Genomic DNA, 22,346 nt, shown 5'->3' with positions numbered 1-22,346 from the left:
GCTGCTCACTGTTGCTGGATGTTGGCCATGGTGCCTTACAGAGACTAGCTACAAGTCACTGAAGAACCTGTCTGCATTTCTGTGAGTGCACAGTAAACCACACTCATTTTTGATGCTTCTGTCCTTTCCCCCACCCCCTACATCCTTCCTCTTTTTATTGTGGTACATGTGGTTACTTTTGCAAATAATATAACACAGGTACAAACTGATGCTCTCAATAGGTATTGACAAATTTTATTATCTTCATCTCTCAAGGACAATGCTTTTGAGATTTTAAGAAGGCAGAGAAATATTGCAATGAAGGGTTCAGATGGGAGATAGAAAATTGAAGGAGCAAGATCTAGAAAAGAGTGGAATGAGGAGGGAGAGGAGGAGAGAGAAGAGGAGGGGGAGGAGAAAGAGGAAATAAAGAGGAGGGAAAGGGAAGAGAAATGAAGGAGGGAGGGGAAAGAGGGAGGGGGAAGAGCAACAGAAAACAGGAGAGAGGTGAAGAGTGGGGAGTATGTGCAGTAAAAAGAGACGCTGAATCACAATTCCCCTCGGAATCTTCACATGCTGATTCTGTCCCTGCACTCTTCACATGAGTGACTCTTTCACCCTCAAGACTCAGCTTGTGTGTGTCCTTAGGAGGTTTCCTTTGGCCTCTCTAAATTCAAAAATTCAAACTGAAATTCTTTTCCCCATCCAGCCCCATTGCTCTCAAAAACAGAAAGCTATATTTTTTCTTGATAGCACCTTTAATAACAATTTCATTTGTATCATTCAGGGTCTGCTTGGGAAACAGAATCCATACCAGTTTGTTTTAACAGGGAGAATTTAATATAGAGAAATAGCTTAAAAATATATGCATATAGGCTGAAAAGACAAGAAAGGATGCTGAGGTACCATGGGGATAGTAACTGCAGGAAATAAGCACTGAGGGTTTTCAGAACCTAGGAGGAGATACCTTGCAGGGATGGAACCCAGATTTCTAAGGGGACCATCTGGCTCCTGCAAGTAGCTTAGGAGGTTGAAGGGGAGCCTTGGGAACTTGTACTTAGCTTCTAAGAAGTGGGTGCTGCCTGGCTGGTGCGGGCACCTCTGGCAGGGTACAATGAAGCTGGTTCTGGGAGTCCTGGAAGAAGCTAGAACCAGCAAACAAAGCTTGATGCTGGAGTAACTACATGCCTAAGGTATATGCTGCGGCAATGAGGAAAAGGAGTAAGTCCCCTTTTACTTCCTATTGCCCACCAATATTCTTAATGGCCCCTATTGGGAGAACCTATTATAGATCCAACTGGCAAGAAAAAATTGTTTGCAGAATTAATGTAGTTTTGAATTGCTCCTAGGCTAGAGCAATTCATAGCAGCATTTACAATAGTAGGCTTGGAGATGAAATAATATTGCTTAATAATCAGCATATTATTCATTTGTTTACATGTTAGGCCCCAGGTCTTTCTTTTTACTATTTTATCCTCACCATGTGAGAAGCACGGTAAGAATTAGAAGATACAGTAAATAGTATACTCCCTAGATACATAAATTTATTAGATTTTTCTCAAAGCTACTTAACAAAATATACAATTCATTTCTTGTCAATTGATCAATACTGAGTGCTTCATATGATGGTCTAGGCAAGTGAGGCTAAAATATGAATATGAGAAAGTTCCTTACTAATTTAGCAAGGAATGTAGACATTCTGATATGATGTTAGTGATAAAAATGCCATGGCAAGCAGTCATATGCTTAAATGTCCAAGGACCTGAATAGACAGCAAAATCTATAAGAGCAAAATCCACTGGAATGATTCAGAAGCTCTGTGGAAGAAGTTCTGACCAAGGTAGGCTTCAGCAGGGACAAACAACACTGGGGAGGAAGGATAAGTTTGATAAGCTTTGACATCAGCTTGATGAAAGCAGAAAAGTGAGGGAATAGTAGAAGTTATTGGACAAGTAAATTGGAGCCAACTGTGTACAGTCATGAATTCTGGAGTTAGGGTTATGAGTATTATGCTTTTTCCAGAGAAGAAACATTAAAAGGTTTTTAAGCAAAGGAATAATGTGGTCATTTTGGAAAATTTCAGAAGACGAATCTTTAGGTATCATGGAGATCTCATCTAGCAGGAACTAGAGCCAGAAAGAAGACTGTGACAATAATTCTGACTCAGAAAAAGATGAAGACAGAAAAACAGAAAAAGATCACAGGTGACATTTCAAAGGAAGAATCAATATAACATAATTCAAAATTAATCTAGGGAAAGGAAGAAGCAGAAAATACCTAAAGTTTATATACAGCAATCTACATAAAGAAGTTTGAAATGGGGGGAGGTAGACAAAACCATTACATTCATCAGAAGAACTTGATTAATAATAACATCAGTATAATAAAAATCCCAAGTGAATATTCATCTAATAACTAAACCCAGTGTTCTTAAAAATTTTTATGGATCTGGAAGAATATATATGTCTTCATCTTGAGGAACTTCAGAGCTACTAATACTATGCTTCTGGAAGTTATAATAAGGAGATGGTGTCTCGTTCCCGTAAATATGCTCTTCAAAATTGGATTGTTCACTGTTCTCGTATATTTCCTTCTCACTTTCTTCTTCAGCTTCGTGTGGACTTACATTCATATTTTCATAGTGATCCTGTATGTCAGCCTCTCTCTCAGCAGGTCCGTGGTCTTGAGTTTGAAATGACATTTGCTGACTTGAGCTGACCACATAGGGACTGAAGGGTAGTGTTTCAGTAGATTCTTTTTTCCTGCTCCTTCTCCTTTGCAAAAAACTTGGTAAGGTAAATTGTGGTGTGTTATTGCGTTTCCAGTGCCAAACACACCCAATTCCACAGACCACCACCAATAAAAAAAGAGAAATTCCTACAGAAATGGCCGCTGTTGTACTTCCACAATTTTTCAGCATTTTTGCACAGTGTTGTTCTGTGGTCTGGGGCAGCCCTTGATGAATTCACAAGTACAGACCACAGTAATTCCTTGTAGGGTATGGTTCAAATGCAATTTTGAAAGATCTTTTAGGCATTTATTTTTCAGCCCTAAAAGAAGATCATCTGGCAATGTCCTGAAGCAATTTGAAGAGAGAGTGAGTAAACATAGTTTTGGAACATGGTTCTTGCTCTCTTTGTATGTGATAGGTCTCACTTTAGAATCATCAATGTAAAATTGCACTGTGTCAATTTCTATTGATGAAACAGAAATGAGTGGAGGATTAAAACAGAGTAGAAACCCAAGACAAGTAAGATTGAATCATCTGCCGTCCAGATAATCTGCTATAAATTAAACACATATTACTTGAATATTTATTACACAACATAAAAACCCACCAATTTATACCAATACATTAGGCACCAACATTTGGCGAGCTGTTACTTCAATATAAAATATAAATACCAATATAAAATATAATACCAGATAATGTGGAGAGAAAAAGTGTTACATGTGTGGTAACTGCCAAAGCCTTAATGGTTTTATCACTTAGATTTCAACATGGTTTTTAACTATAAGGCTAATAATTTTTAAGTGAAAGACAGCACTTTGTACACAGCAAGAGGCATGGAGCAAGAGTATATATGTACAATCATTTCCATTACCTATCATCTCCTCTATGAAACCTTGCCCATTCCTCTTTGGAGTGTCCAGGGACTAAGTCTTTTTCTTAATCATGGCTTCCTCTGTATTCCTATGTTAAAGAGTCCATTTTCTCTTTTAGCATGATAATTGCAATGATAGGGAACTGTGTATCCTCCTATCTAGTTACATGGAAAACAGGAAGTAGGTTTTTTTTTTTTAATCTCTATACTCCTGGAGAATAGCATGGTATCTAGCATAGAAAAGGCACTGAGTCAATATTTACTGAGTGAATGATTAAATAAACACATGGCTCCAAATCTCAGCATCTAATTGCTTAGATAGTTTAAAACTCAAGGTACAATTTCTATAGGATACAGTTTATTTTTAAAAGAAGAAAAAAGCTGTTTCATATAACACAAAATATATATAGCAAAATGTCTAAAACAAAACTCAAAAGTCTTCCTACCACTGGTCTTCCCACAACTTTCACAGGTAACTTTCATTCAATTGAGATGATTTTAGTATATTCTCTGTCAATGCTATAAAATGATAATGTGGAAGGAATGGGAGTTGTCCACCTAGACAAAGTATTCTGATTTTATGAGCCTAAACATAGAAATAGTTATATCCAAAATGGAATTTTTCTTATTGTTTTTTTTCTTCCAGTTCAATTAAGTGACATATAATATCACTGGATTAAAATGTACAACGGTGATGCACATATTGTGAAATAATTACTACACTAAATTTAGCTAACATACATCAATTTACAGTTATAATTTTTTTAGTGATGAGAATTTTTAAGATTTATTCTATTAGCAACTTTCAAATATACAATACAGTATTAACAGTTAACAGACATTAACAGTAGGTTTGTGGGATGACTGTCATCTATTGAATATCATCACTAATATTTGTTTACCTACTTATTTTGGGTCAGCTTCTAACTTGCTTCACTCTAAGGTTTTTGAGTGCTTGGAATCGTATGTTATTTATCATTATTTTACCAACACTAGTACTGCAACACTGACTTGCTAGTTTATTAAATATTTGTCATTGAATGGAGCAACCAGCATTTTGGCAACAATAGTAATGATAAACAGGAAAAAAAATCTAGGATGATATGCCCTCCTTTTAGTGTATAATTATACATGATACTTTTCTTTGTTCAGGATGACAATGTTTACTTACTAGTTTATAATTTGGCATTTCACATAAAAATTAAATATGATAGGTAGTTTATAAAATTTATTTAATAAAAAAAGGACAGATACCCCAGATCGAGATAGCTCATAACTGTGCTGGAACTTTTAGGGCCCTTACTTTATAAGGTGAGTCACAATATGTTGTTCAAGGGCAAAGGTTTAGCAAATGACTTTAACCATTGAATCCTACTTTCTGAAATAGATGAGAATTGATCATATGTAAGATATTTTATGGTAAAATAGTTTTTCATTTAGGTGATTATTTGTCAGCATATTTGTATTAATTTTTAAATATTGACAGAAATTAATCAGCTTTTACAAAGGTTCTAGGTCTGCAATAAAAGTGGGGAAGACGAATTATTGTCCCCTGAGGATAAGAAATTGCCCTCCTGAATTTCCAAGAGAATTATTTATTTTATCATATATTGCTCTACGTAGTTACGTCAGTACATTCTCAATATTAAAATTATGAAAGTACTTAAATATTCACTGAGATAAAGTAAAGATTTTTTTACAGGCAAATAAATGTATCATTTACCAGTCTTCAAACTAATGTAATAGAAACAAATCTTACGAGACACAAGACTAACTGGAATATAAAATCAATATCAAACAAGAATAAATACAGTTTAACCCCTAAATAAATTTCACTTTGTCCAAGTTGGAAGTACAACTGTTTTTGGAAAACAGTTATACCAGGTTACCTATAATTATGCATTTGCCTTAAAATAACAAATTGTTGATAAAATTCTGTAACTTTCAGTCAAATACTGTTCTATTGGAAATGAGGCAATAGCAAAGCATCCTCTCATTTTTTACTTGTTGAGTAAATGTATTTGCAAGGAAATATTAACATCACTCTCAGTTTGTAAATTGCTTTTCTTTAACCCTCCTGCCACCTAAAGCCACTTAAAAACTGTGTTTGATGCAATTAAAAGTTATTAAAAATCACCTTTTCCTTAGAGGTTTTCATTACCCACATACCCTAAATCTGGTTCTTACCTTGAGATTGCTATGTCAACCTCTCTTGTGTTGTTTTGGTTATGTGATTTGCTTGAGAAGTTTTTCCTCTTTTTCAGTTTGGTTAACTACTTCCTTCTTTACCTCCTCCTTTCAGGTTATTTCAGACTTGCAAAGTTTCCTGACTCTAGAGGAAGTTCTTATCAGAAGCATCAGAATAAAGATAAAAGGCATGACTTTTTGAATAAGGAAGTCAAGCCTTCATCTTTTTTAAGTAATAATTCTCCAACCTATATCAGAAAATGATGCCTGATGCCTAGATTATTTTTTATTTGAGCAATGTTTGCAGTCCCCACCTTAGAATTAATGAAAGACATTTCACTTGAATTTCACATTTTTAAAAAGAAAAAAAATGTAGTAATTCATAGGTCTTGTTGATTTGTTTGCTTGCAAGATTGCAAAAGCAATTCTCCCCTCAAATATTATGTCCCAATAACCTTAGATTATAGCTATATTTGTCAAACTAGTGTCACATTTTTGGCTCAGTAGATGTTAATTAAACTTTAAGATTGACAACATAGGAATTTTTCCAAAGTATATTCTAAGTTGTACCACTTCTGGAATTTTCTAGTAGATCTTTCATGAAGTAAATCTGAGCAATATGGCTCTCATGGAGATTCACTGACACTCAGCATATTAAAGGCAGTCCTACAGCAAGCAAACAATAACAAATAACAAATATGAGAGAAACACTGTTTAACATGGTATAATAATAGTAGCCAGCATATTCTGAACACTTAGGTGTGTATTCTTAAGCCTTTGTGCCTTATTCAGTGAATTCTGACAACCCTGCAAGAGAGGACTGCTATTCATCCTATCTTACAGAGGAGGGAAAGGAAGCAGAGTGGACAACCAGTCACCCAACATGGTCATACCACCCGCCCCCGGCCCCTGTGTGCTAAACCTCTATACTTGCTGACTTGTTAGGTTGAATAACACATTTCCAACATAGAATCCTTATTTAATAGTATCTCTCAAAGACCAACTCTGTGCATTACAAAAGAAGGAAAATGCGCAATTAAATTAGATGATTAATTTAAAAGTTGCCTTTTGAATTGTATTGGAAAATTTTCAAACACAGAGGGTTAACTTTGTATAAGATGGCTTACAAAAGGAAGATTTAGTTACTGGAATACCAGCTGGACATTAGGAGAACAATACTGTCAGTGCTGAATAGGCATTGGTATCATGATGGACACTATACTGAGCAATAGTATGCAATAATGAAGGCAGCACCAAAAGCCTAATGGAAGAAGCTGCTGTATTCACAGATCATTTCAGATGAAAGTAGTAAGGCCTAAGAAAAACCTAGCTATGCATAGAGTCAGTGGGAGTGCAGGAAAGGGACAGACAAGTCAGAGTGGTCAAGTAAAGTAAGAAATGACTTACGCCTTGTTGGGTAAGTAGGAGTTAATCAGAATAGAAAGGTAGCAGGAAAAAATTCCAGATGGAAATTTTATGAAGTTGGGAAGCTTGGACATACTCTTACAGTCTCGTTAGCAAATTTAACTACCATATTTAACTGGTAGCCACCACTCCAAGTAATAACACACACATCCATATGTGTACACAATCTGCATGTAGTGTGTAATTAGTGTAATATTTATGTAAAATTACATGCTATATTCTTAAAAGTCAGAACAGCTGCTCATCTAGGTTTTGTCCTTGAATGTTAGGAAAGTCATTAAACCCTTATCACTTTTGTTGTTTTATAGAAAAATAAAATGGAGGGTTATTGCTTGATCCATTTCTCTAGTTTTTTTTTAGTAATAAATATAATAATTCTGTTTATAGAAGGCTATGTTTATTCAAGGAGAGTTACTGTACAATCATCATTTATATAGATCAAGTGTTATTATTATATCTTGAGCTCTATGTTTTCCTAATTCCCATCTTTGACCTACTGATGGGCATTTTTTTTGAAAATACAAAAAAAATACCATTTGTTTGCCTTAGCAAATGGAAAGCTACAGAGGTATATACATTTCTGATCCAATGCTAAAATTGGCATTTTCTTTGTTTTAACTTTTATTTATCACTTACATTTTATATATTTGTCTACTTTTGAATCATATTTTCTTCATGATCACTGAAGCTCTGTAATATAAGAGTCTTCATATATCTGAGTAATACCGATCATGGTTTTGAAAGTCTCTGTGAGCATATCTTATGTAAGCCTTGTTATGTGGGATCCTTCCAAAAGGTTCATGATCATTGAAACAAGATTCAAAAACTTCATTCATAGCCTTTTGAGCTACTTACTTCTCTCCTGACATTCCTAACAGCCAGGATAGAAAGAATGGCTCTGTGGCGCGCTCACATGTGATGGTGTTGTTTCAATCCAAACTGTAACCTGAATATTTCATTGATAAGTGAGCAGTCGCCACTGAGGTTAGCAGTTCACACCTCTGAGCAGGCCAGATGTTTGACATCGGTGAACCAGTTGACATGAGCTCAACAATGGTCAAACGCATTGCTGAGCGCATGGGTGACAACGCGGTTCATGTGGGCCTGGCTGCCGATGTTACTCTGGCACAAGACAATCTGAGATGTTGAGGCATTAAAACCGTCACTAACATTTCCACTACAATCTTCACCAAAAAAGTGTCTTTCTCTGTTAACAGCGCAACCAGAGTGCTTCATAGCATCAAGGAAAAGTCTGACATACGGATTGGTCTGCAGCGTCTTCAGGAGCATGAGCTGGCCCCCCAACTCGGGCCCTGCGGGCGCGGGTCCAGAACCCCAGCCATGCCCGCCCCCAGCGCCCGGGTCAGACCTAGAAAGGATCTTCAGCCAGGCCCCGGCTCCGCGCGGCGGAGCTAATGATGGACATTTTACTTCTTACAGTTTCCTTCTTTGCCTTGTAATTAGGTTTAGGTTTTCTTTTCCTGCTTTCCTTTTACAGTTATGTATTTTGGGCAGCATACAGTCTAAGAGGTAGTTTATTATTCTATAGTGTAATTTAGATTGAATAATTTATGGAATGGGAGGAATGGCAGATCGTAGGGGGGGCTGCTTTTCATTTGACACTGTCTCATCTTTTTCCATTAATATACACAATTTTTATAACAAAAAAAAAAACACTGAAATCTCCCCAGATGATTTTGATTTGTAACCTGGTTTGGGAACTATTGATACAGGTGAACCCTTTGAGGGTCAGAGAGGTAATGTGATTTTCCTCTATAGCCTTTAGCCTAGGAAGTAGAAATCAAGCTTGGATATGAAAACCCAGTCTCCTTTTTTAGAACCCAGTACTTTTTTTCTATTTCTATACAGATTAGATGGAAAGAAAGTCCTCTGATGTCCCTATCAAGAGTTTTTTAGATATTTTTTTTCTCTCATCACTTTAAGTCAGAATACATATGGCAGGAAGTTAGAGAGAAGACAACGGGAGAATAAAACTTACCAGGGATACCACAGAAGTGGACCATGAAAGATATTACTGTATGGTGGAACATTTTAAGCTGTGAATTCTGCTACCTGCAACACTTGTCAGGACTAAAGATAGGCTCATTGCAGTGGTTCATTGGAGAACTTGTGTTAGATTATGATTCGGAGCTTAAAAAAGATGCACCAATAGAAAAACAAATTTAAAAGACCTAGAATTATCATTCTTGGGAATATACTCAACAAAAAGTATCACTGTTTCTGCTTATTTTTATTCATAATATTCCAAAACTCTAGAAGCGGGCCTCCCGTGGTAGCGCAGGCAGTTAAGCGCCACGCTATGAAGCTGTCCGCAGCCTCTGCAGCGCAGGTTCCATCCAGGCCCGCCAGCGAGGGTCCCACATGGCGCAGCAGACCTCTCCTGTCTTGCCCGCTGCTTCCTTCAGCAGTGTATTTCAGTCAGTCTGCCTGTTCTGTTCCCTACTCTGTCTCTGGTAAATCCTCTCACCCTCCCACGAATCTGACCTGTACCATGGTTCTTGTATAAATAAACAAATAAATCTTTAAAAACAAACCCAACAAACTCTAGAAGCATTTCCAAGGTCCACCAACAATGCAATTGGCAAAAAGACCATGGTAAATCCAGCCATTTGAAATATTACACAGCAATGAGTAAACACGCTAATAACATGCACAACAGCATGGGGAAATCTCACAACACAATGTAGGATTAAAGAGGCTAGATACAGAAAAGTATATTATTCCATTCTCAAAATTATGTAAAGCTTATGATGGTAGGGTTCAGAAGAGTGGTAATTATTATGGACTGGGAGGTATATGAAGATCCTTTTCTGTTGCTAGAAATGTTCTGTCTTGATATTTGTGGTGGTCACAAGATGTACCTATGTAATCATTTATTAAGCTGTCCATTTAAAATGTGCATACATTGGGGCCTCCCTGGTGGTGCAAGGGATTAAGCATAGCACCATGAAACTATCTGGGACCTCTACAGCATGAGTTCGATCCCTGGCCTCTCCTGTCTTGCCTGCTGCTCCCCTCAGCAGTGTATTTCAGTCATTCTGCCTGTTCTATTCTTCACTCTGATCCCCCGCACTTCTGGCCAGTACCCCAGTTCTTGTATGCATAAATAAATCTTTAAACAAAATAAATAAAATTTACGTGCATTATATAAAGTGTATCTTAATTTAAAAAACTGGAAATGAATAAGAAGAGATTCTTTTAAAAATCATGAAAATGGAGATAATTAGACAAGTGAACTCAGATTACCACCTTTGGTAAATTGACCTACTAGTTTGTGTGGAGGGATACTTTATTAACTTACAAGTACACTTTTAACTAAATGAATTCTAACTTAATCTGTAGTCTCCTAACCTGGAGTTTCTTTTTTTTTAAAGATTTTTTTTTTAAAGGGTTTTTTTTTTTTAAAGATTTATTTATTTATTTGTTTGTTTGTTTGTTTGTTTATACAAGCACTGTGGGTGCAGTCAGAAGTGCAGGAGGGTGAGAGAATTCACCAGAGACAGAGTGGGGAACACAACAGGCAGACCGAGGAAATACACTGCTGAGGGGTGCAGTGGGCGCCATGTGGGACCCTTGCCCGGCGGCCAGGGATCGAACTGGCACCGCAGAGGCTGTGGGCAGCTTCGCAATCCAGCGCGCAACCACTGCACCACCGGGGAGGCCCACATTATTATTATTATTATTATTATTATTTAATTTATACAAGAACTGGGATATAGTCAGAGGCGCAGGAGGGTGAGAGAATTCACCAGAGACAGAGTGGGAGCAGAACAGGCAGGCAGACCTAAGACCTGCTGAGGGGAGCAGCAGGCGCGGCAGGAGAGGTCTGCCCTGCCATGTGGGATTCTCGCCCGCCGGCAGGGATTGAACCTGTGCTGCAGAGGCTGCGGACAGCTTCACAGCGCGGCACTCAACCTGCTGCGCCACCAGGGAGGCCCAACCTGGAGTTTTATAAGGCTGGTGGTAAGAAAGAGGAGTTTTATGAATAAAACTTGATTTTCAACTCAGTCAAAGCAGGGCATTTCTACTTTCTGAGATTATGGTCTTTCATTGGCATGCTCACTAACTTAAGGAATGTGTGACTGAAAAATCATGTTCAACCTAAAAACATAAAAGCATAAAACAGTGTTACCTAGAACATATGATTCTGGAATGTAGGGTAATTAGCACAACTTCTTAATCTTGCTTCCTTCATTTGTTAAACAATGGATTGGGTGATACCTGAGGTTGTACTAAGAACAAATGAACATCGAATTAAGAAGAGGATGTTTGAAATTCTTCTGATGTTTAGTATTACTTCCTTTTAGTCCAACTCCCTTTTTTCATCATATGCCTTTCCTAACTGCTACACAGATCAGATAACATGACTTGAAGCATGACTGGACTGTAGTTAAACAAACATTCTCTTTCCTTCCCCCACTCTTTCCCCTTGTATTTCTTCAGATTAAAATAAATGACATTGGGAAAAGTGAGTAATTATTCCATATGAAAAATACGAAAAAAATTTTACTGCTTTTTGGATAAAATTGATAGCCACATAATTTAGTACCCCAATAGCAGGTATGCCACTTATCTTGGACTGTGTACACAATTTCACAAGTTAGATAACGGATAAACTATTTCAAAAATTCTTTTAAAATTCACTTGAAGGAGGTAATACTGTGGACTAGGATTAATAACAGACACCACGTCAGTCATTCTTTAATTCTGTAGGCGTCTTTAGTAAATGTTAAGAGGTATGTCATGACATTTAATAATTTTTTAAATACATATTTTGAAACTTCACACTGTAGTCAGGCTGGAAGAGAAGACTAGTAAATATCAGACACCTTTCTCCCATGAACAACAATGGACACTATTACCATTTCAAACCTGGCAAGGGAGCAGGGATGAGGACAGGCAGGCTCACCAGAGGAACATACTATTCTAAGTCCTTTGCTTTCAGATCCTGGATGATCTCAGCTGTACACTGATACTGAGCAAGGAACTAGAGAAGGCAGAGGACAGTAATTGCCTTAGATTCACTTTTTTCCCCCAAAACTGGAATGGTAGCCTGTTTAACTCTATTCCCATAAAGAGTAGAAGGTAAAGTAAACATAACAGACACTAACAGACTGAGTGGGGCAGGGGATTTGTCTAAAAAGGCTCCCTATTGTTCCCCTGTAGAAAACATACTTCAGAAGTCATTTCAACTTTAGATGAACAGAAAAGTGAAGGCATTCATGTGAGGGGCAAGAATGGTTAATGTCTCAAGTAAACAAGGGTAATGCTCTAGAAACATATGGAATAAAATGGTTCAACATCACTTATTACAAGGGAAAAGAAAATCAAAACCATATTGAGAGATCATCTTACCCAGTGAGGATGGCCTATATCAAAAAGATGAGAAACAAGTGTTAGTGAGCACTTACTATTGTTGGAAATATAAATTGATATGAACTCTTTGGAAAACAGTATGGAGGTTTCTTAAAAACTAAAAATAGAAACACCATATGCTCCAGCAGTACTACTCCTATGTATTTATTGTATAACATGAAAACACTAAGGCAAAAAGATTGTGTACCTCTACATTTTTAGCAGCATTAGTCACAATAGCCAAGACATGGATTCAAACTGAAAGTTTACTGTAGACAGGTGAATAAAGAAATTGTGGCATATATACTCAATGGAATACTACTCAGCTCTTGAGTTTTTTTTTGTTGTTGTTGTTGTTTAAAGATTTATTTATTTATGCATACAAGAGCTGGGGTACAGGCCAGAGGTGTGGGGGGTGAGAGGACTCACCAGAGACAGAGTGGGGAGCAGAACAGCAGATTCACTGAAATACACTGCTGAGGGGATCAGCGGGTAAGTCAGGAGTGGTCTGCTGTGCCATGTGGGCTGCTCCTGGCCAGGGATCAAAATCGTGCTGCAGTGACTGCCAACAGCTTCATAGGTTATGTCTCAACCCCTTGCACCACCAGGGAGGCCCCCCTATTCAGCTATTGTAAAAGATAACTAGTGACTTCTGGGACAATATGGCTGGATTTGAGGTGATTATGCTAAGTGAATTAACTCAGAAAGTGAAAAACAATTACTGGATAATTTCTCTTGGTTGAGGAATATAAATAACCAAAGAAAACAAACTGGCAAAACACAACAAAAATAACTCTTAGATTCTCTGAAAACCAGAGTGGTTACTAGGAAGGGGAGGAAGAAAGAAAGGCATAGAAGTGGTGCATTATTAGTGTTCCAGGGCTGGAGCTTGGGTGGAAGGTGAGTCCACTTGCTGCGGTGTGAAAACTGTATTCCCCAACTTACATATTTTTGTAAGTGAATGAAATCAGTACTATTTTGATGGGAAAAAACTTAATGGGTGAAAAGCTTGTTGGTTTTTATAAAAGTAAGTACCCAAAAAAGTTACTCTGCTCCACATAAAAACATGGATATATATATATATAGCAGCTTCATTCATAACTGCCAAATGACTTTCACTAGATGAATAGATAAATAAACTGTAGTAGCTACAGACAATGGGATGTCATCACTCAGGAGCTATCATAGAAAAACATGGAAGAAAGTTAAATGCATATATATAAGTGAAAGAACCCAATCTAAAAAGGCTACATTTTACATAATTGCAATAATATGACATTCTGGAAAAAGCAAAACTATGGAGATCAAAAAATGATTAGGGGTTGAAAAGGGCTGGGAGTTGGAGGAAAAGAATAGGCAGAGCACAGAGGATTTTTAGGACAGTGAAAACACTCTGTATACTACCACAGTGGTAGATACATATCATCATGCATTTGTGCAAACCCATGGAATGTACAACAGCAAGGGTGAACTGCAAGGAAGGAATGCTGATATTTGGGGAGGCTGTGCATGTTTGGGAGCAAAGGGTATGTGGGAAATTCCTTTTTTTTTAAAGATTTATTTATTTATTTATACAAGTACTGGGGTACAGGCCAGATATGTGGGAGGGTGAAAGGATTCACCAGAGACAGAGCGGGGAGCAGGACAGGCAGACTGACAAAATACACTGCTGAGGGGAGCAGCGGGAGAGACAGGAGAGGTCTGCCACGCCATGTGGGACCCTCGCTGGCTGGCTGGGATCAAACTGGTGCTGCAGAGGCTGTGGACAGCTTCACAGCGCAGTGCTCAACCACCTGCGCCACCAGGGGAGGCCCAAAATTCCTTTTTTCTTAATATTGATTTTTTTTAAAAAAAATTTACATCATTGTTCATTTTTAAACAATATTTGCTTCCCCCACCCCATCAGGTATAGTCCCCATAGTGTTTCCTTCACCAATGCACCTGTGCACCATCACCTCAGTCCCCTGTGCTCCTCCCTTCCTCCCTCTGATCCCTCTCCCTCCTCCTCCCCTGCAGGATGTCTCTGATTTATAATTGTCTATTTTTGCTTTGTTGTGTTTTGTACTGTTATTATTTTTTTACACTGATGTCTTATTTGGTTCCCCTATATTCCTACTATAAGTGAAACCATCCGATATTTTTCTTTTTCCTTCTGGCTTATTTCACTGAGCATAATTCCTTCTAGTTCTATCCACGATGCTGCAAATGGCAATGAGTTTATCTTTTTTGATTGCGGAATAATATTCCATTGCCACATCTGGCATAATATATATGCCACATGTGGCATAATATATATGCCACATCTTCTTGATCCAGTCATCTATTTTTGGGCATTTGGGTTGTTTCCAGGGTACTATCCCTTGATTTTGTTAGGAACCTAAAACTATTTTTTAAAAAAAGATGCAAAATCAACTGGAATAGGATCCATTACGTGAAACCCAAATTGTTACTGTTAAATTGCTTATATGTATGTATGTACCTATGTACCTATGGATATCTTTTTTTTTGGGGGGTGGGGTGGGGGGACTGTCCTTCAGGGCTACTGACTGTGGTTGGGCCTTTGGCTATGGATATTTTTTTAAAGGTTTATTTTATTATTCATACAAGAGCTGGGGTGCAGGCTAAAGATGCAGGGGGTGAGAGGATTTACCAGGGACAGAGTAGGGAGCAGAACAGGCAGATTCACTGAAATACACTGCTGAGCGGAGCAGCAGGAGAGACAGGAGAGGTCTGCTGTGCCATGTGGGTAGCTCCCTGGCCGGGGATCAAAAACCTGTGCTGCAGTGGCTGCTGATAGTTTCATGGTGCTGAGACTTAACCCCTGTGCCACCAGAGAAGCCCTATATCTATCTTTATACCATCTTAGGCCAGGCTTTATTGATATGTCTACATTCTATCAGAGCTCCTTAGTTGCTAAGGTCAGAGCAATAACTCAAACTGACCTAAACAAATGGATTTATTGACCTATATAATTGAAGAGTCCATGGGTTTAATTTCTTTGTAATCACTTATTTCTTAAACTGCCTTGCGTGTACAGGTAGGAACATGATGCTCATTATATTAGCTTTCACACCTTTTTGAACATCTAAAATATTCCATCATAATAAATACAAATAATAATAAAATAAACCTAAAGTGACTGTATGTAAAAGCTCATCATCAGTATTGGCACCTTCTCTTGGTTAACTCTTTCCACTGTAGGCTCTCCCACGTGGAAACCCCTTAACACAAGGCTTGATACATATACTGCTGATAGTATAGAGGCAAGAGTGCCTATTTTCTGGACAGTTCCAGAAGTCATCATTGGCCTGAGCCAGGTTTCAGCTAACCTTGGAAGACTTTTGTAGGCTAGAGACATGTAGTGCTCTGAGGGTTGGGCCAGCCTTGCATGCTGACAAATGAGGCTAACCACTTCTCCCCTGCTGACATGGCATGGTTTGCCAAATGATATCATGGTATTTTGACTATAAGAAGTCTAATGTATGCCGTGCAGAAGAAATATAAGTGACCACTTCAGTTCCCAAAGATTATTTACAGGGGAAAATCTAGGAACAAGACTGTTTCCTCAGAACAGAGATATCTATTTCTAGAGTTAATGCACAAATTCTACTGAGATCGTAAAGCTGCTCCAAAGCAGAATTATTGTCATTAAGTCACTGAGAAGTACTAACAAGGTTCTATTGGTATATGGGCATAGTGGAATTACACTTTTGTCAATAAAACTAGCATAAATACCCTCCCCGTGACAAAGATTTTCTTCATAGCCAAACTTAGTCTCCTGGGAGCCCTTTCTAGACTAGGCCTCAATGGTGGCCAAAAAGATTTGAATTGACACTGCCATAGTTTCTAAGAGATCAAGAATAAACCCCTAGGATGACCCTCATCTCATTTGAAGTACCTGCCTGAGAAAACCCAATGTTGCCCAACCTATTTACTGTTTGTTCCAGCCAACAACTGGAGTTAGGGCCCCTAACCCCAGTTTGTGAGGGACAGGAGACTAACTTCAACAAGCTCCACAGAACAAATTCAGATGGGTTTCATAAGGACGAACATCCCCATCTGCCCTGCCACCCTTTGCCCTTTATGTAAATTTTCACTTTTCTAACTTTAGTGAGTACCTGGCTCACCGCCCATTCGAGCCCCTCATTTTCCTATTAACTTGCCTTTGTAAAAATGGAAGCTGTGTTCAGTTCATGTTGAACACCTTTCTCTATTATAATAGTATATTACTGATTTTAATATGTCCTTTTCACTTTACCTAGCGTTCAGTTTTGTTTATCTTTGACATCTATATCATAGGTAGGGAAAATATACATTATATATGATATAAATATATGTATTATGTATATTGTGTGTGTGTGTGTGTGTGAGAGAGAGAGAGAGAGAGAGAGAGAGAGAGAGAGAGAGAGAGCGAGAGAGAGAGAGAGAGAGAGAGAGAGAGAGAGAGAGAGAGAGAGAGAGAGAGAGAGAGAGAGATTAAGGGCTGGTATGCTTCAGGAGAAAGTGTTGTAAGATAAAAAGCCTAGAGAAGGCTGCCCCCTGCTGGTTAAACATCTTAGTTTGCTGATGTGCTTGTTCCTCTCCTACTACCTGCCTGCCAGGGTATGATGGTTCCTAAAGACCAGTTGTATGGAAGTCATCGGTGTCTTAACAAAGATGACTTCATCATGATGCAATATTCTGTTATTGTACTGCTAGGTTTTGTTGGTTAGATGTCTTATTTTAAAATCCATAATATTCATAAGTAAGATTATCAGTAGACTTTTTGGTATAATCTTGTCAGACCTTGATGTCAATGCTATGCTTGCTTCATAAGAATAAAATTCTAAGTTTTTGTCTTAGTTTATGATCTGGAACAGTTTTAAAAAGTTTGACATTATTTTAACTTTAATTGCAGTATGAAACTATGTAGGCCTGATATGTTTTTTAGTAGTCATTCTTTTACAATTTCTCTTCTTGGAGACTGGTCTGTTTAACTTTTTAAATTTTGGGGTGTTAAGCTTGATAATTTTTTTTCTCAGAAAAGTGCATCATCATAGATTTTTGTTATTTATACAGAATAAAGTAGGTTCCAATTATTCTCTAAATTTCTTCTGTGTTTATTTTATTTAAAAAATAAATGTTTTATCTGCCTGTCTCTCAATTTTCTGGAGGGAAAGAGTGGAACCTGGACTAACAGTTTACCCCCATTACTTTTAAGTAAATCTATTATTCTTCATTTATTGATATATAAACATTTAAAGCTAAGGATTTTTCCCCTGAGCATTACTTTAATTCAGAGTTTCTCAATCTCAGTCTGTTGACATTTTGGGCTAATTATCTGTAATTATTTGTTGTGGAGGGTTTTCTTGTGTATTCTAGGATGTTTAGCAGTATCCCTGCTGTCTACTTAGTAGATGCCAATAGTATCCCCTTCCTCCCCAGTGTGACAACCAAAAATGTCTTTGGGTATTACTAAAGGTTCCCTTGCGGAAGGCAAAAATTGCCCCAGCTGAGACCTAGCTGCTTTAATTGTATACCTTAAATGCTCATAGCTCATGTTTCTCATTGATTTTTTCACATTTCTAAAATTTAGGTTTGCATGTTTTATGTAACCCAACTGCTAAATTTTGAACCATTGTAACAGGGTGGTCCCAGGAAAAAAGAAGTTTCCAGGTTACCTGCCCCACCCAAGGGCGGGTGGAGCTGAGCAGGGAGAAGCTGGAAAGAAAACTGAAGAAGGAAAGGAGAGCAAGAAGGAGACTTGGAGGAGGCCCATAAAGAGAAAGACATGTGAAGCAGCTGTGCTTACTTCTTGGCCTTGGACTGGTACTGTTAGGGGGAAAGGAGGTCCTAGGCAAACTCCATATGGGCTTTGTGGACTCCACCCCCACTCCATTAAGTCACTGGGAACTACAAATCCCATGATCACCAAAGGGAAGGTGGTGAGGACCTGAGGGCGGAGTTAAGCAACTAGGCTCTCGGTTTGGGTTTGGGTATTTAACTGGCCATGTTGTGGGGGTGGGGGGTCACAGGGCCTTGCCAGTGAGGTGTACTAGGTTTTTTTTTTTTTTTTTTTTGCCAGCTTGGCTGTTTATTGGGATTCCAGGTGAGCGGAATGGGTAGGATGCATTTATGAACTTATCTCCCTCTTTTTTCCCTGAGTTATTCATTTCCCCTTCCCTTGTAAATAAACCTTTTATCAACGTGTTGTGTATGTCTGCAGTTTAGCATTAATAAGTCCCCTTTAAGCGCACGGGTGAGGACCCACAGTCAGGCAACCCCATTTTATATCGGGGTTTGCCCTGTAACAGTACCAGGGACTTGGAAGGAGACACTTGAAACAGAAGTGGGGGAGAGACCTGTAGGGAGGTTAACAATAGCAAACTTTATCTTGATTTTGATATTTTTCTTCCAGACTTGTCTGGCCCCTCTGTACCTGTCCTGTGGGACCTACCAGAAGGTGCTTTAGGCTTTAGGGCCTCCGTGACCCTGCTTTAAGCCAACCCTATTTGTCTGGGCACTTACCCACGAGGGGATGGGTAACTTTGGATGCTTGATTTGGAAACTTGATTCTTCCCCTTTTCTGTATTGCACACTAATTGTATTAAAGTTTGCTTCCATTAAAGGTTTTACACACTAGAGTGTTTTGACTTGATGTGGCAGATGGCAGAACCTATTTAGAGCAGGCAGGCTTAGGGCCCTGGGGTGCCCCTCTCCATGCCATGTAGCAAGTAGACAAGTGAAAAGCAAGGACAGTTAAGAGACCTGCTGTTTCAAGATGTGATGCCCAAGGTGGTCCTGATAATATAGCCCTTATAAGTAGTGTAAATATAGGAGCTGAAATAAGCCAATTTGAGCACTTCTGGACCCCATGACCTTGGTCTGATAAGCTCTCTCCAGACCTTTTTTTTTTTTTTTAAAGATTTATATATTTATGCATACAAGAACTGGGGTACAGGCCAGAGGTGTGTGGGGGTGAGAGTGAGACATAGGGCAAGTTAGGGTAATTAGGCAGTTTTAGGGACATTGCCAGAAGGGACCTCTGAAGAGTTTAGGAAGGCTTCAGAGATAAGGACAACTAGAGGAATGTAACTAATTCCACTGGGAAAAACAAATATCCCAGGACCAAGGACAACATTGTTAACACTGGCCTTGGTTTCCCTCAGGTGATAAAGGGAGGTGGAGTTTGGGGAAAGGGAGAGTGGTTTAATTTATGGACAAATTAGGAGGGCAGCAGACTCTTGTCTGGTGGGATCACCATCCTCCCCTTTGTCAGAGTGCAGGGATATTTATGCAAGGGGGAAATGAGAATGGGTCAGCACTGAGCCCGGTGGGTGGCAGCCTGTTTTTCTTCAATAGCTGATGTTTGACTTTCTCTTTCCTAAAATGCAGGGGTGCTCATCTGGGAGACTAGGCCATAAAGATATATCTATCAAACAAGGGGGAAGGTACAACAAATGGGGAAAGACAAACCTGTTAGATAAGGAATGTGAAGATCCCCTGCTCAGTAGCAGATTAAGTGAGACAGCCGAGAACTAACCAATCACAAAGAGACTGGTGGAGCTTTAGAATAATGAGGGAAAGAAGGTATATATTCCCTGAGACATGACTCCACTGTGGCTTCCTTGCCCCTCCCTGGTCTGGTTTCATGGCGTGGGAGTCCCACTTTATTTCTGTTCCTTTTCTCCTCAATAAACTTTTTCTTTCTCTAAACAAACCTGCCTCTTCTCGCTTGCTTGCCTGAGCGTCTGCAAAGTTCCTGCTGCGGCTTTGTGAGACACCAACCCGTGGTGGTCTAGTGGCTGGGACTCAGCGCTGCCCCTGCAGCCTGGGATCCGTTCCTCGCTGGGAGACTACGCCTGACAATTCCGGTATCAAGAGGACTCACCAGAGACAGAGTGGGGTACAGAACAGGTAGACTAACTGATACACACTGCTGAGGGGAGCAGCGGGCTAGTCAGGAGAGGTCTGCTGCGCCATGTGGGTAGCTCCCTGGCCGTGGATCAAACTTGTGCTGCAGTGGCTGCGGATAGCTTCATAGGTTGCGTCTTAACCCCTTGCGCCACTAGGGAGGCCCAGCTTTCTCCAGATTTTTGCAAAAACCACCTAAGATTTTCTCTGTGAGAAGCAGTCAACTCCTGCCCCAAAACTGACCCCTGTAAGGGTCCCTCCAGATTTTGTCATCTGCCCAGGTCTCTAGGATTTCCTTAGTGACTCATGCCCTTCTATTATTGCTACCTGAGTTGTATGCCTATATTGTTGTAATATAGACCCCTGCCCAACAAATTCACATTTAAATTCATTTAACTTGAGTCTTAAGTGAAATCTCTCTGCTCCATGGGAGTTAGCACTTTTTAGATCTGAATCTAACATTACATTAAAGAATGTAAGGTTAGTCTTTGATGGTTAAGGCAAAGACAAGTTTGTGAAGCATTTTTAGCAAACTTCAGTTAAAGCTATTCCTGCCTCAAGAAAGAGGCTTTATAGGGAGGCTTTGTTAAGAATTCTTTCCTTTGTGATATTAATGAAACTCCTTAGCTGAAGTCCCTGGGGTTATAGCAGTCACCCAAGAGGGCAATCAGGGGATGGCACAGCCATTCATCGAAAGAGCTGGCCTGCACTCTATCTTTGTATGCTAAGTACCCTTTGTTTTTCAAGGCAGAGATAAATTAACTCCTCACTTAACATCCTTAATAGGAAAACAGGCCCTTAACCTCATTTTATACAGTCCACTCTTTCTTTCTCATCAAGGGTTGTAATAAAACATTCAAACCCCTGGTGTACTTTACATTTGTAAGTTTAGTAATTTTAACTCTTCTGTATTAAAAGCAGTATTGGAATAGTTCTAATAATCTTCATGTCTTTGTGTTGTATTGAAGGTTCTAGTGGGAAGCCTTCAATCTAGAGACTTTCAAATGTCTGCCTTTTTATTTCCTACTTGATGCACCCATAGATTTCCCAATAAAATGTTTTTTCAAGGTTAATGAACAATAGTTGACCAGTTTTTGCAAATATTCTTAAAATAGTAAAACAGGATCTCAACCCCATGGCATGAGAGGTGTGTCGCACCTCTATTGTTTTTCAAGCATATGTTTGAAGAGATGATTTTAAATGAACAGAAAACTCAGACGTACATGTGGAGAAGACAAACTTCAAGACTTCAGAAGAGGAAGAGAGGAAGACATTCGTTAAAAAGTTATTTAAATTTTAAATTATTTTAAAATCTTTAATTATTTTAAATTAAAAATCATTATAAGATGTCATTTTTATTAATTTTTTTATATTATTGATTTTTTAAAGATTTTTTTTATTTATGCATACAAGAGCTGGAGTACAGGCCAGAGAGGCGAGGGGTGTGAGGACCATCAGAGACAGAGCGGGGAACAGAACAGGCAGACTGACTGAAATACACTGCTGAGGGGAGCAGCGGTGGGTGAGACAAGAGAGGTCTGCCTCGCCATGTGGGTTTCTCTCTGGCCAGCCAGGGATTGAACTCGTGCTGCAGAGGCTGTGGATTGCTTCATAGTGCGGTGCTTACGCCCCTGTGCCACCAGGGAGGCCCAATTTTTTTATATTAATACTTAGAAAACATTTTCATTTTCAAGAAAGTTAAAACATCTTTCACTTGGTTTTGGGTTTTTAAATTAGAATTTAAAATAAATTAACTTTAGAAAATAATTGTGCCCTTTCAAGATAGATTCAAAAGTGAGATTACTTTTATATTTTGACATAATAACTTGGGGATCACTTAAAAGGACAGTTGCATTTCAAACAACCTTGACTTTCAGGATT

General features: G+C 38.8%; 2 protein-coding genes and 1 pseudogene across 4 annotated transcripts in view; all 3 read right to left on the bottom strand.

Annotated features, from left to right (window-relative positions):
- Positions 1–22,346, bottom strand: part of RAB3C (RAB3C, member RAS oncogene family) — a 300,766-nt gene that overhangs the window by 273,508 nt on the left and 4,912 nt on the right. The gene's annotated exons all lie outside the window — the stretch shown is intronic.
- Positions 2,418–3,103, bottom strand: GAPT (GRB2 binding adaptor protein, transmembrane). Its single transcript, XM_037529345.2, has one exon. It carries the CDS (start codon positions 2,897–2,899, stop codon positions 2,420–2,422), a length of 480 nt encoding a protein of 159 aa, XP_037385242.1. The 5' UTR covers positions 2,900–3,103; the 3' UTR covers positions 2,418–2,419.
- Positions 7,888–9,220, bottom strand: LOC119260404 (mitochondrial inner membrane protease ATP23 homolog; annotated as a pseudogene).

This window comes from Talpa occidentalis, unplaced genomic scaffold (genome assembly GCF_014898055.3).
Source record: "Talpa occidentalis isolate TD23 unplaced genomic scaffold, MPIMG_talOcc4v2.1 talOcc4.6, whole genome shotgun sequence".
Taxonomy (NCBI): Eukaryota; Metazoa; Chordata; class Mammalia; order Eulipotyphla; family Talpidae; genus Talpa; species Talpa occidentalis.
Note: the sequence above shows the minus strand (reverse complement) of the source record. Positions and strands in the feature narration are given on the sequence as shown.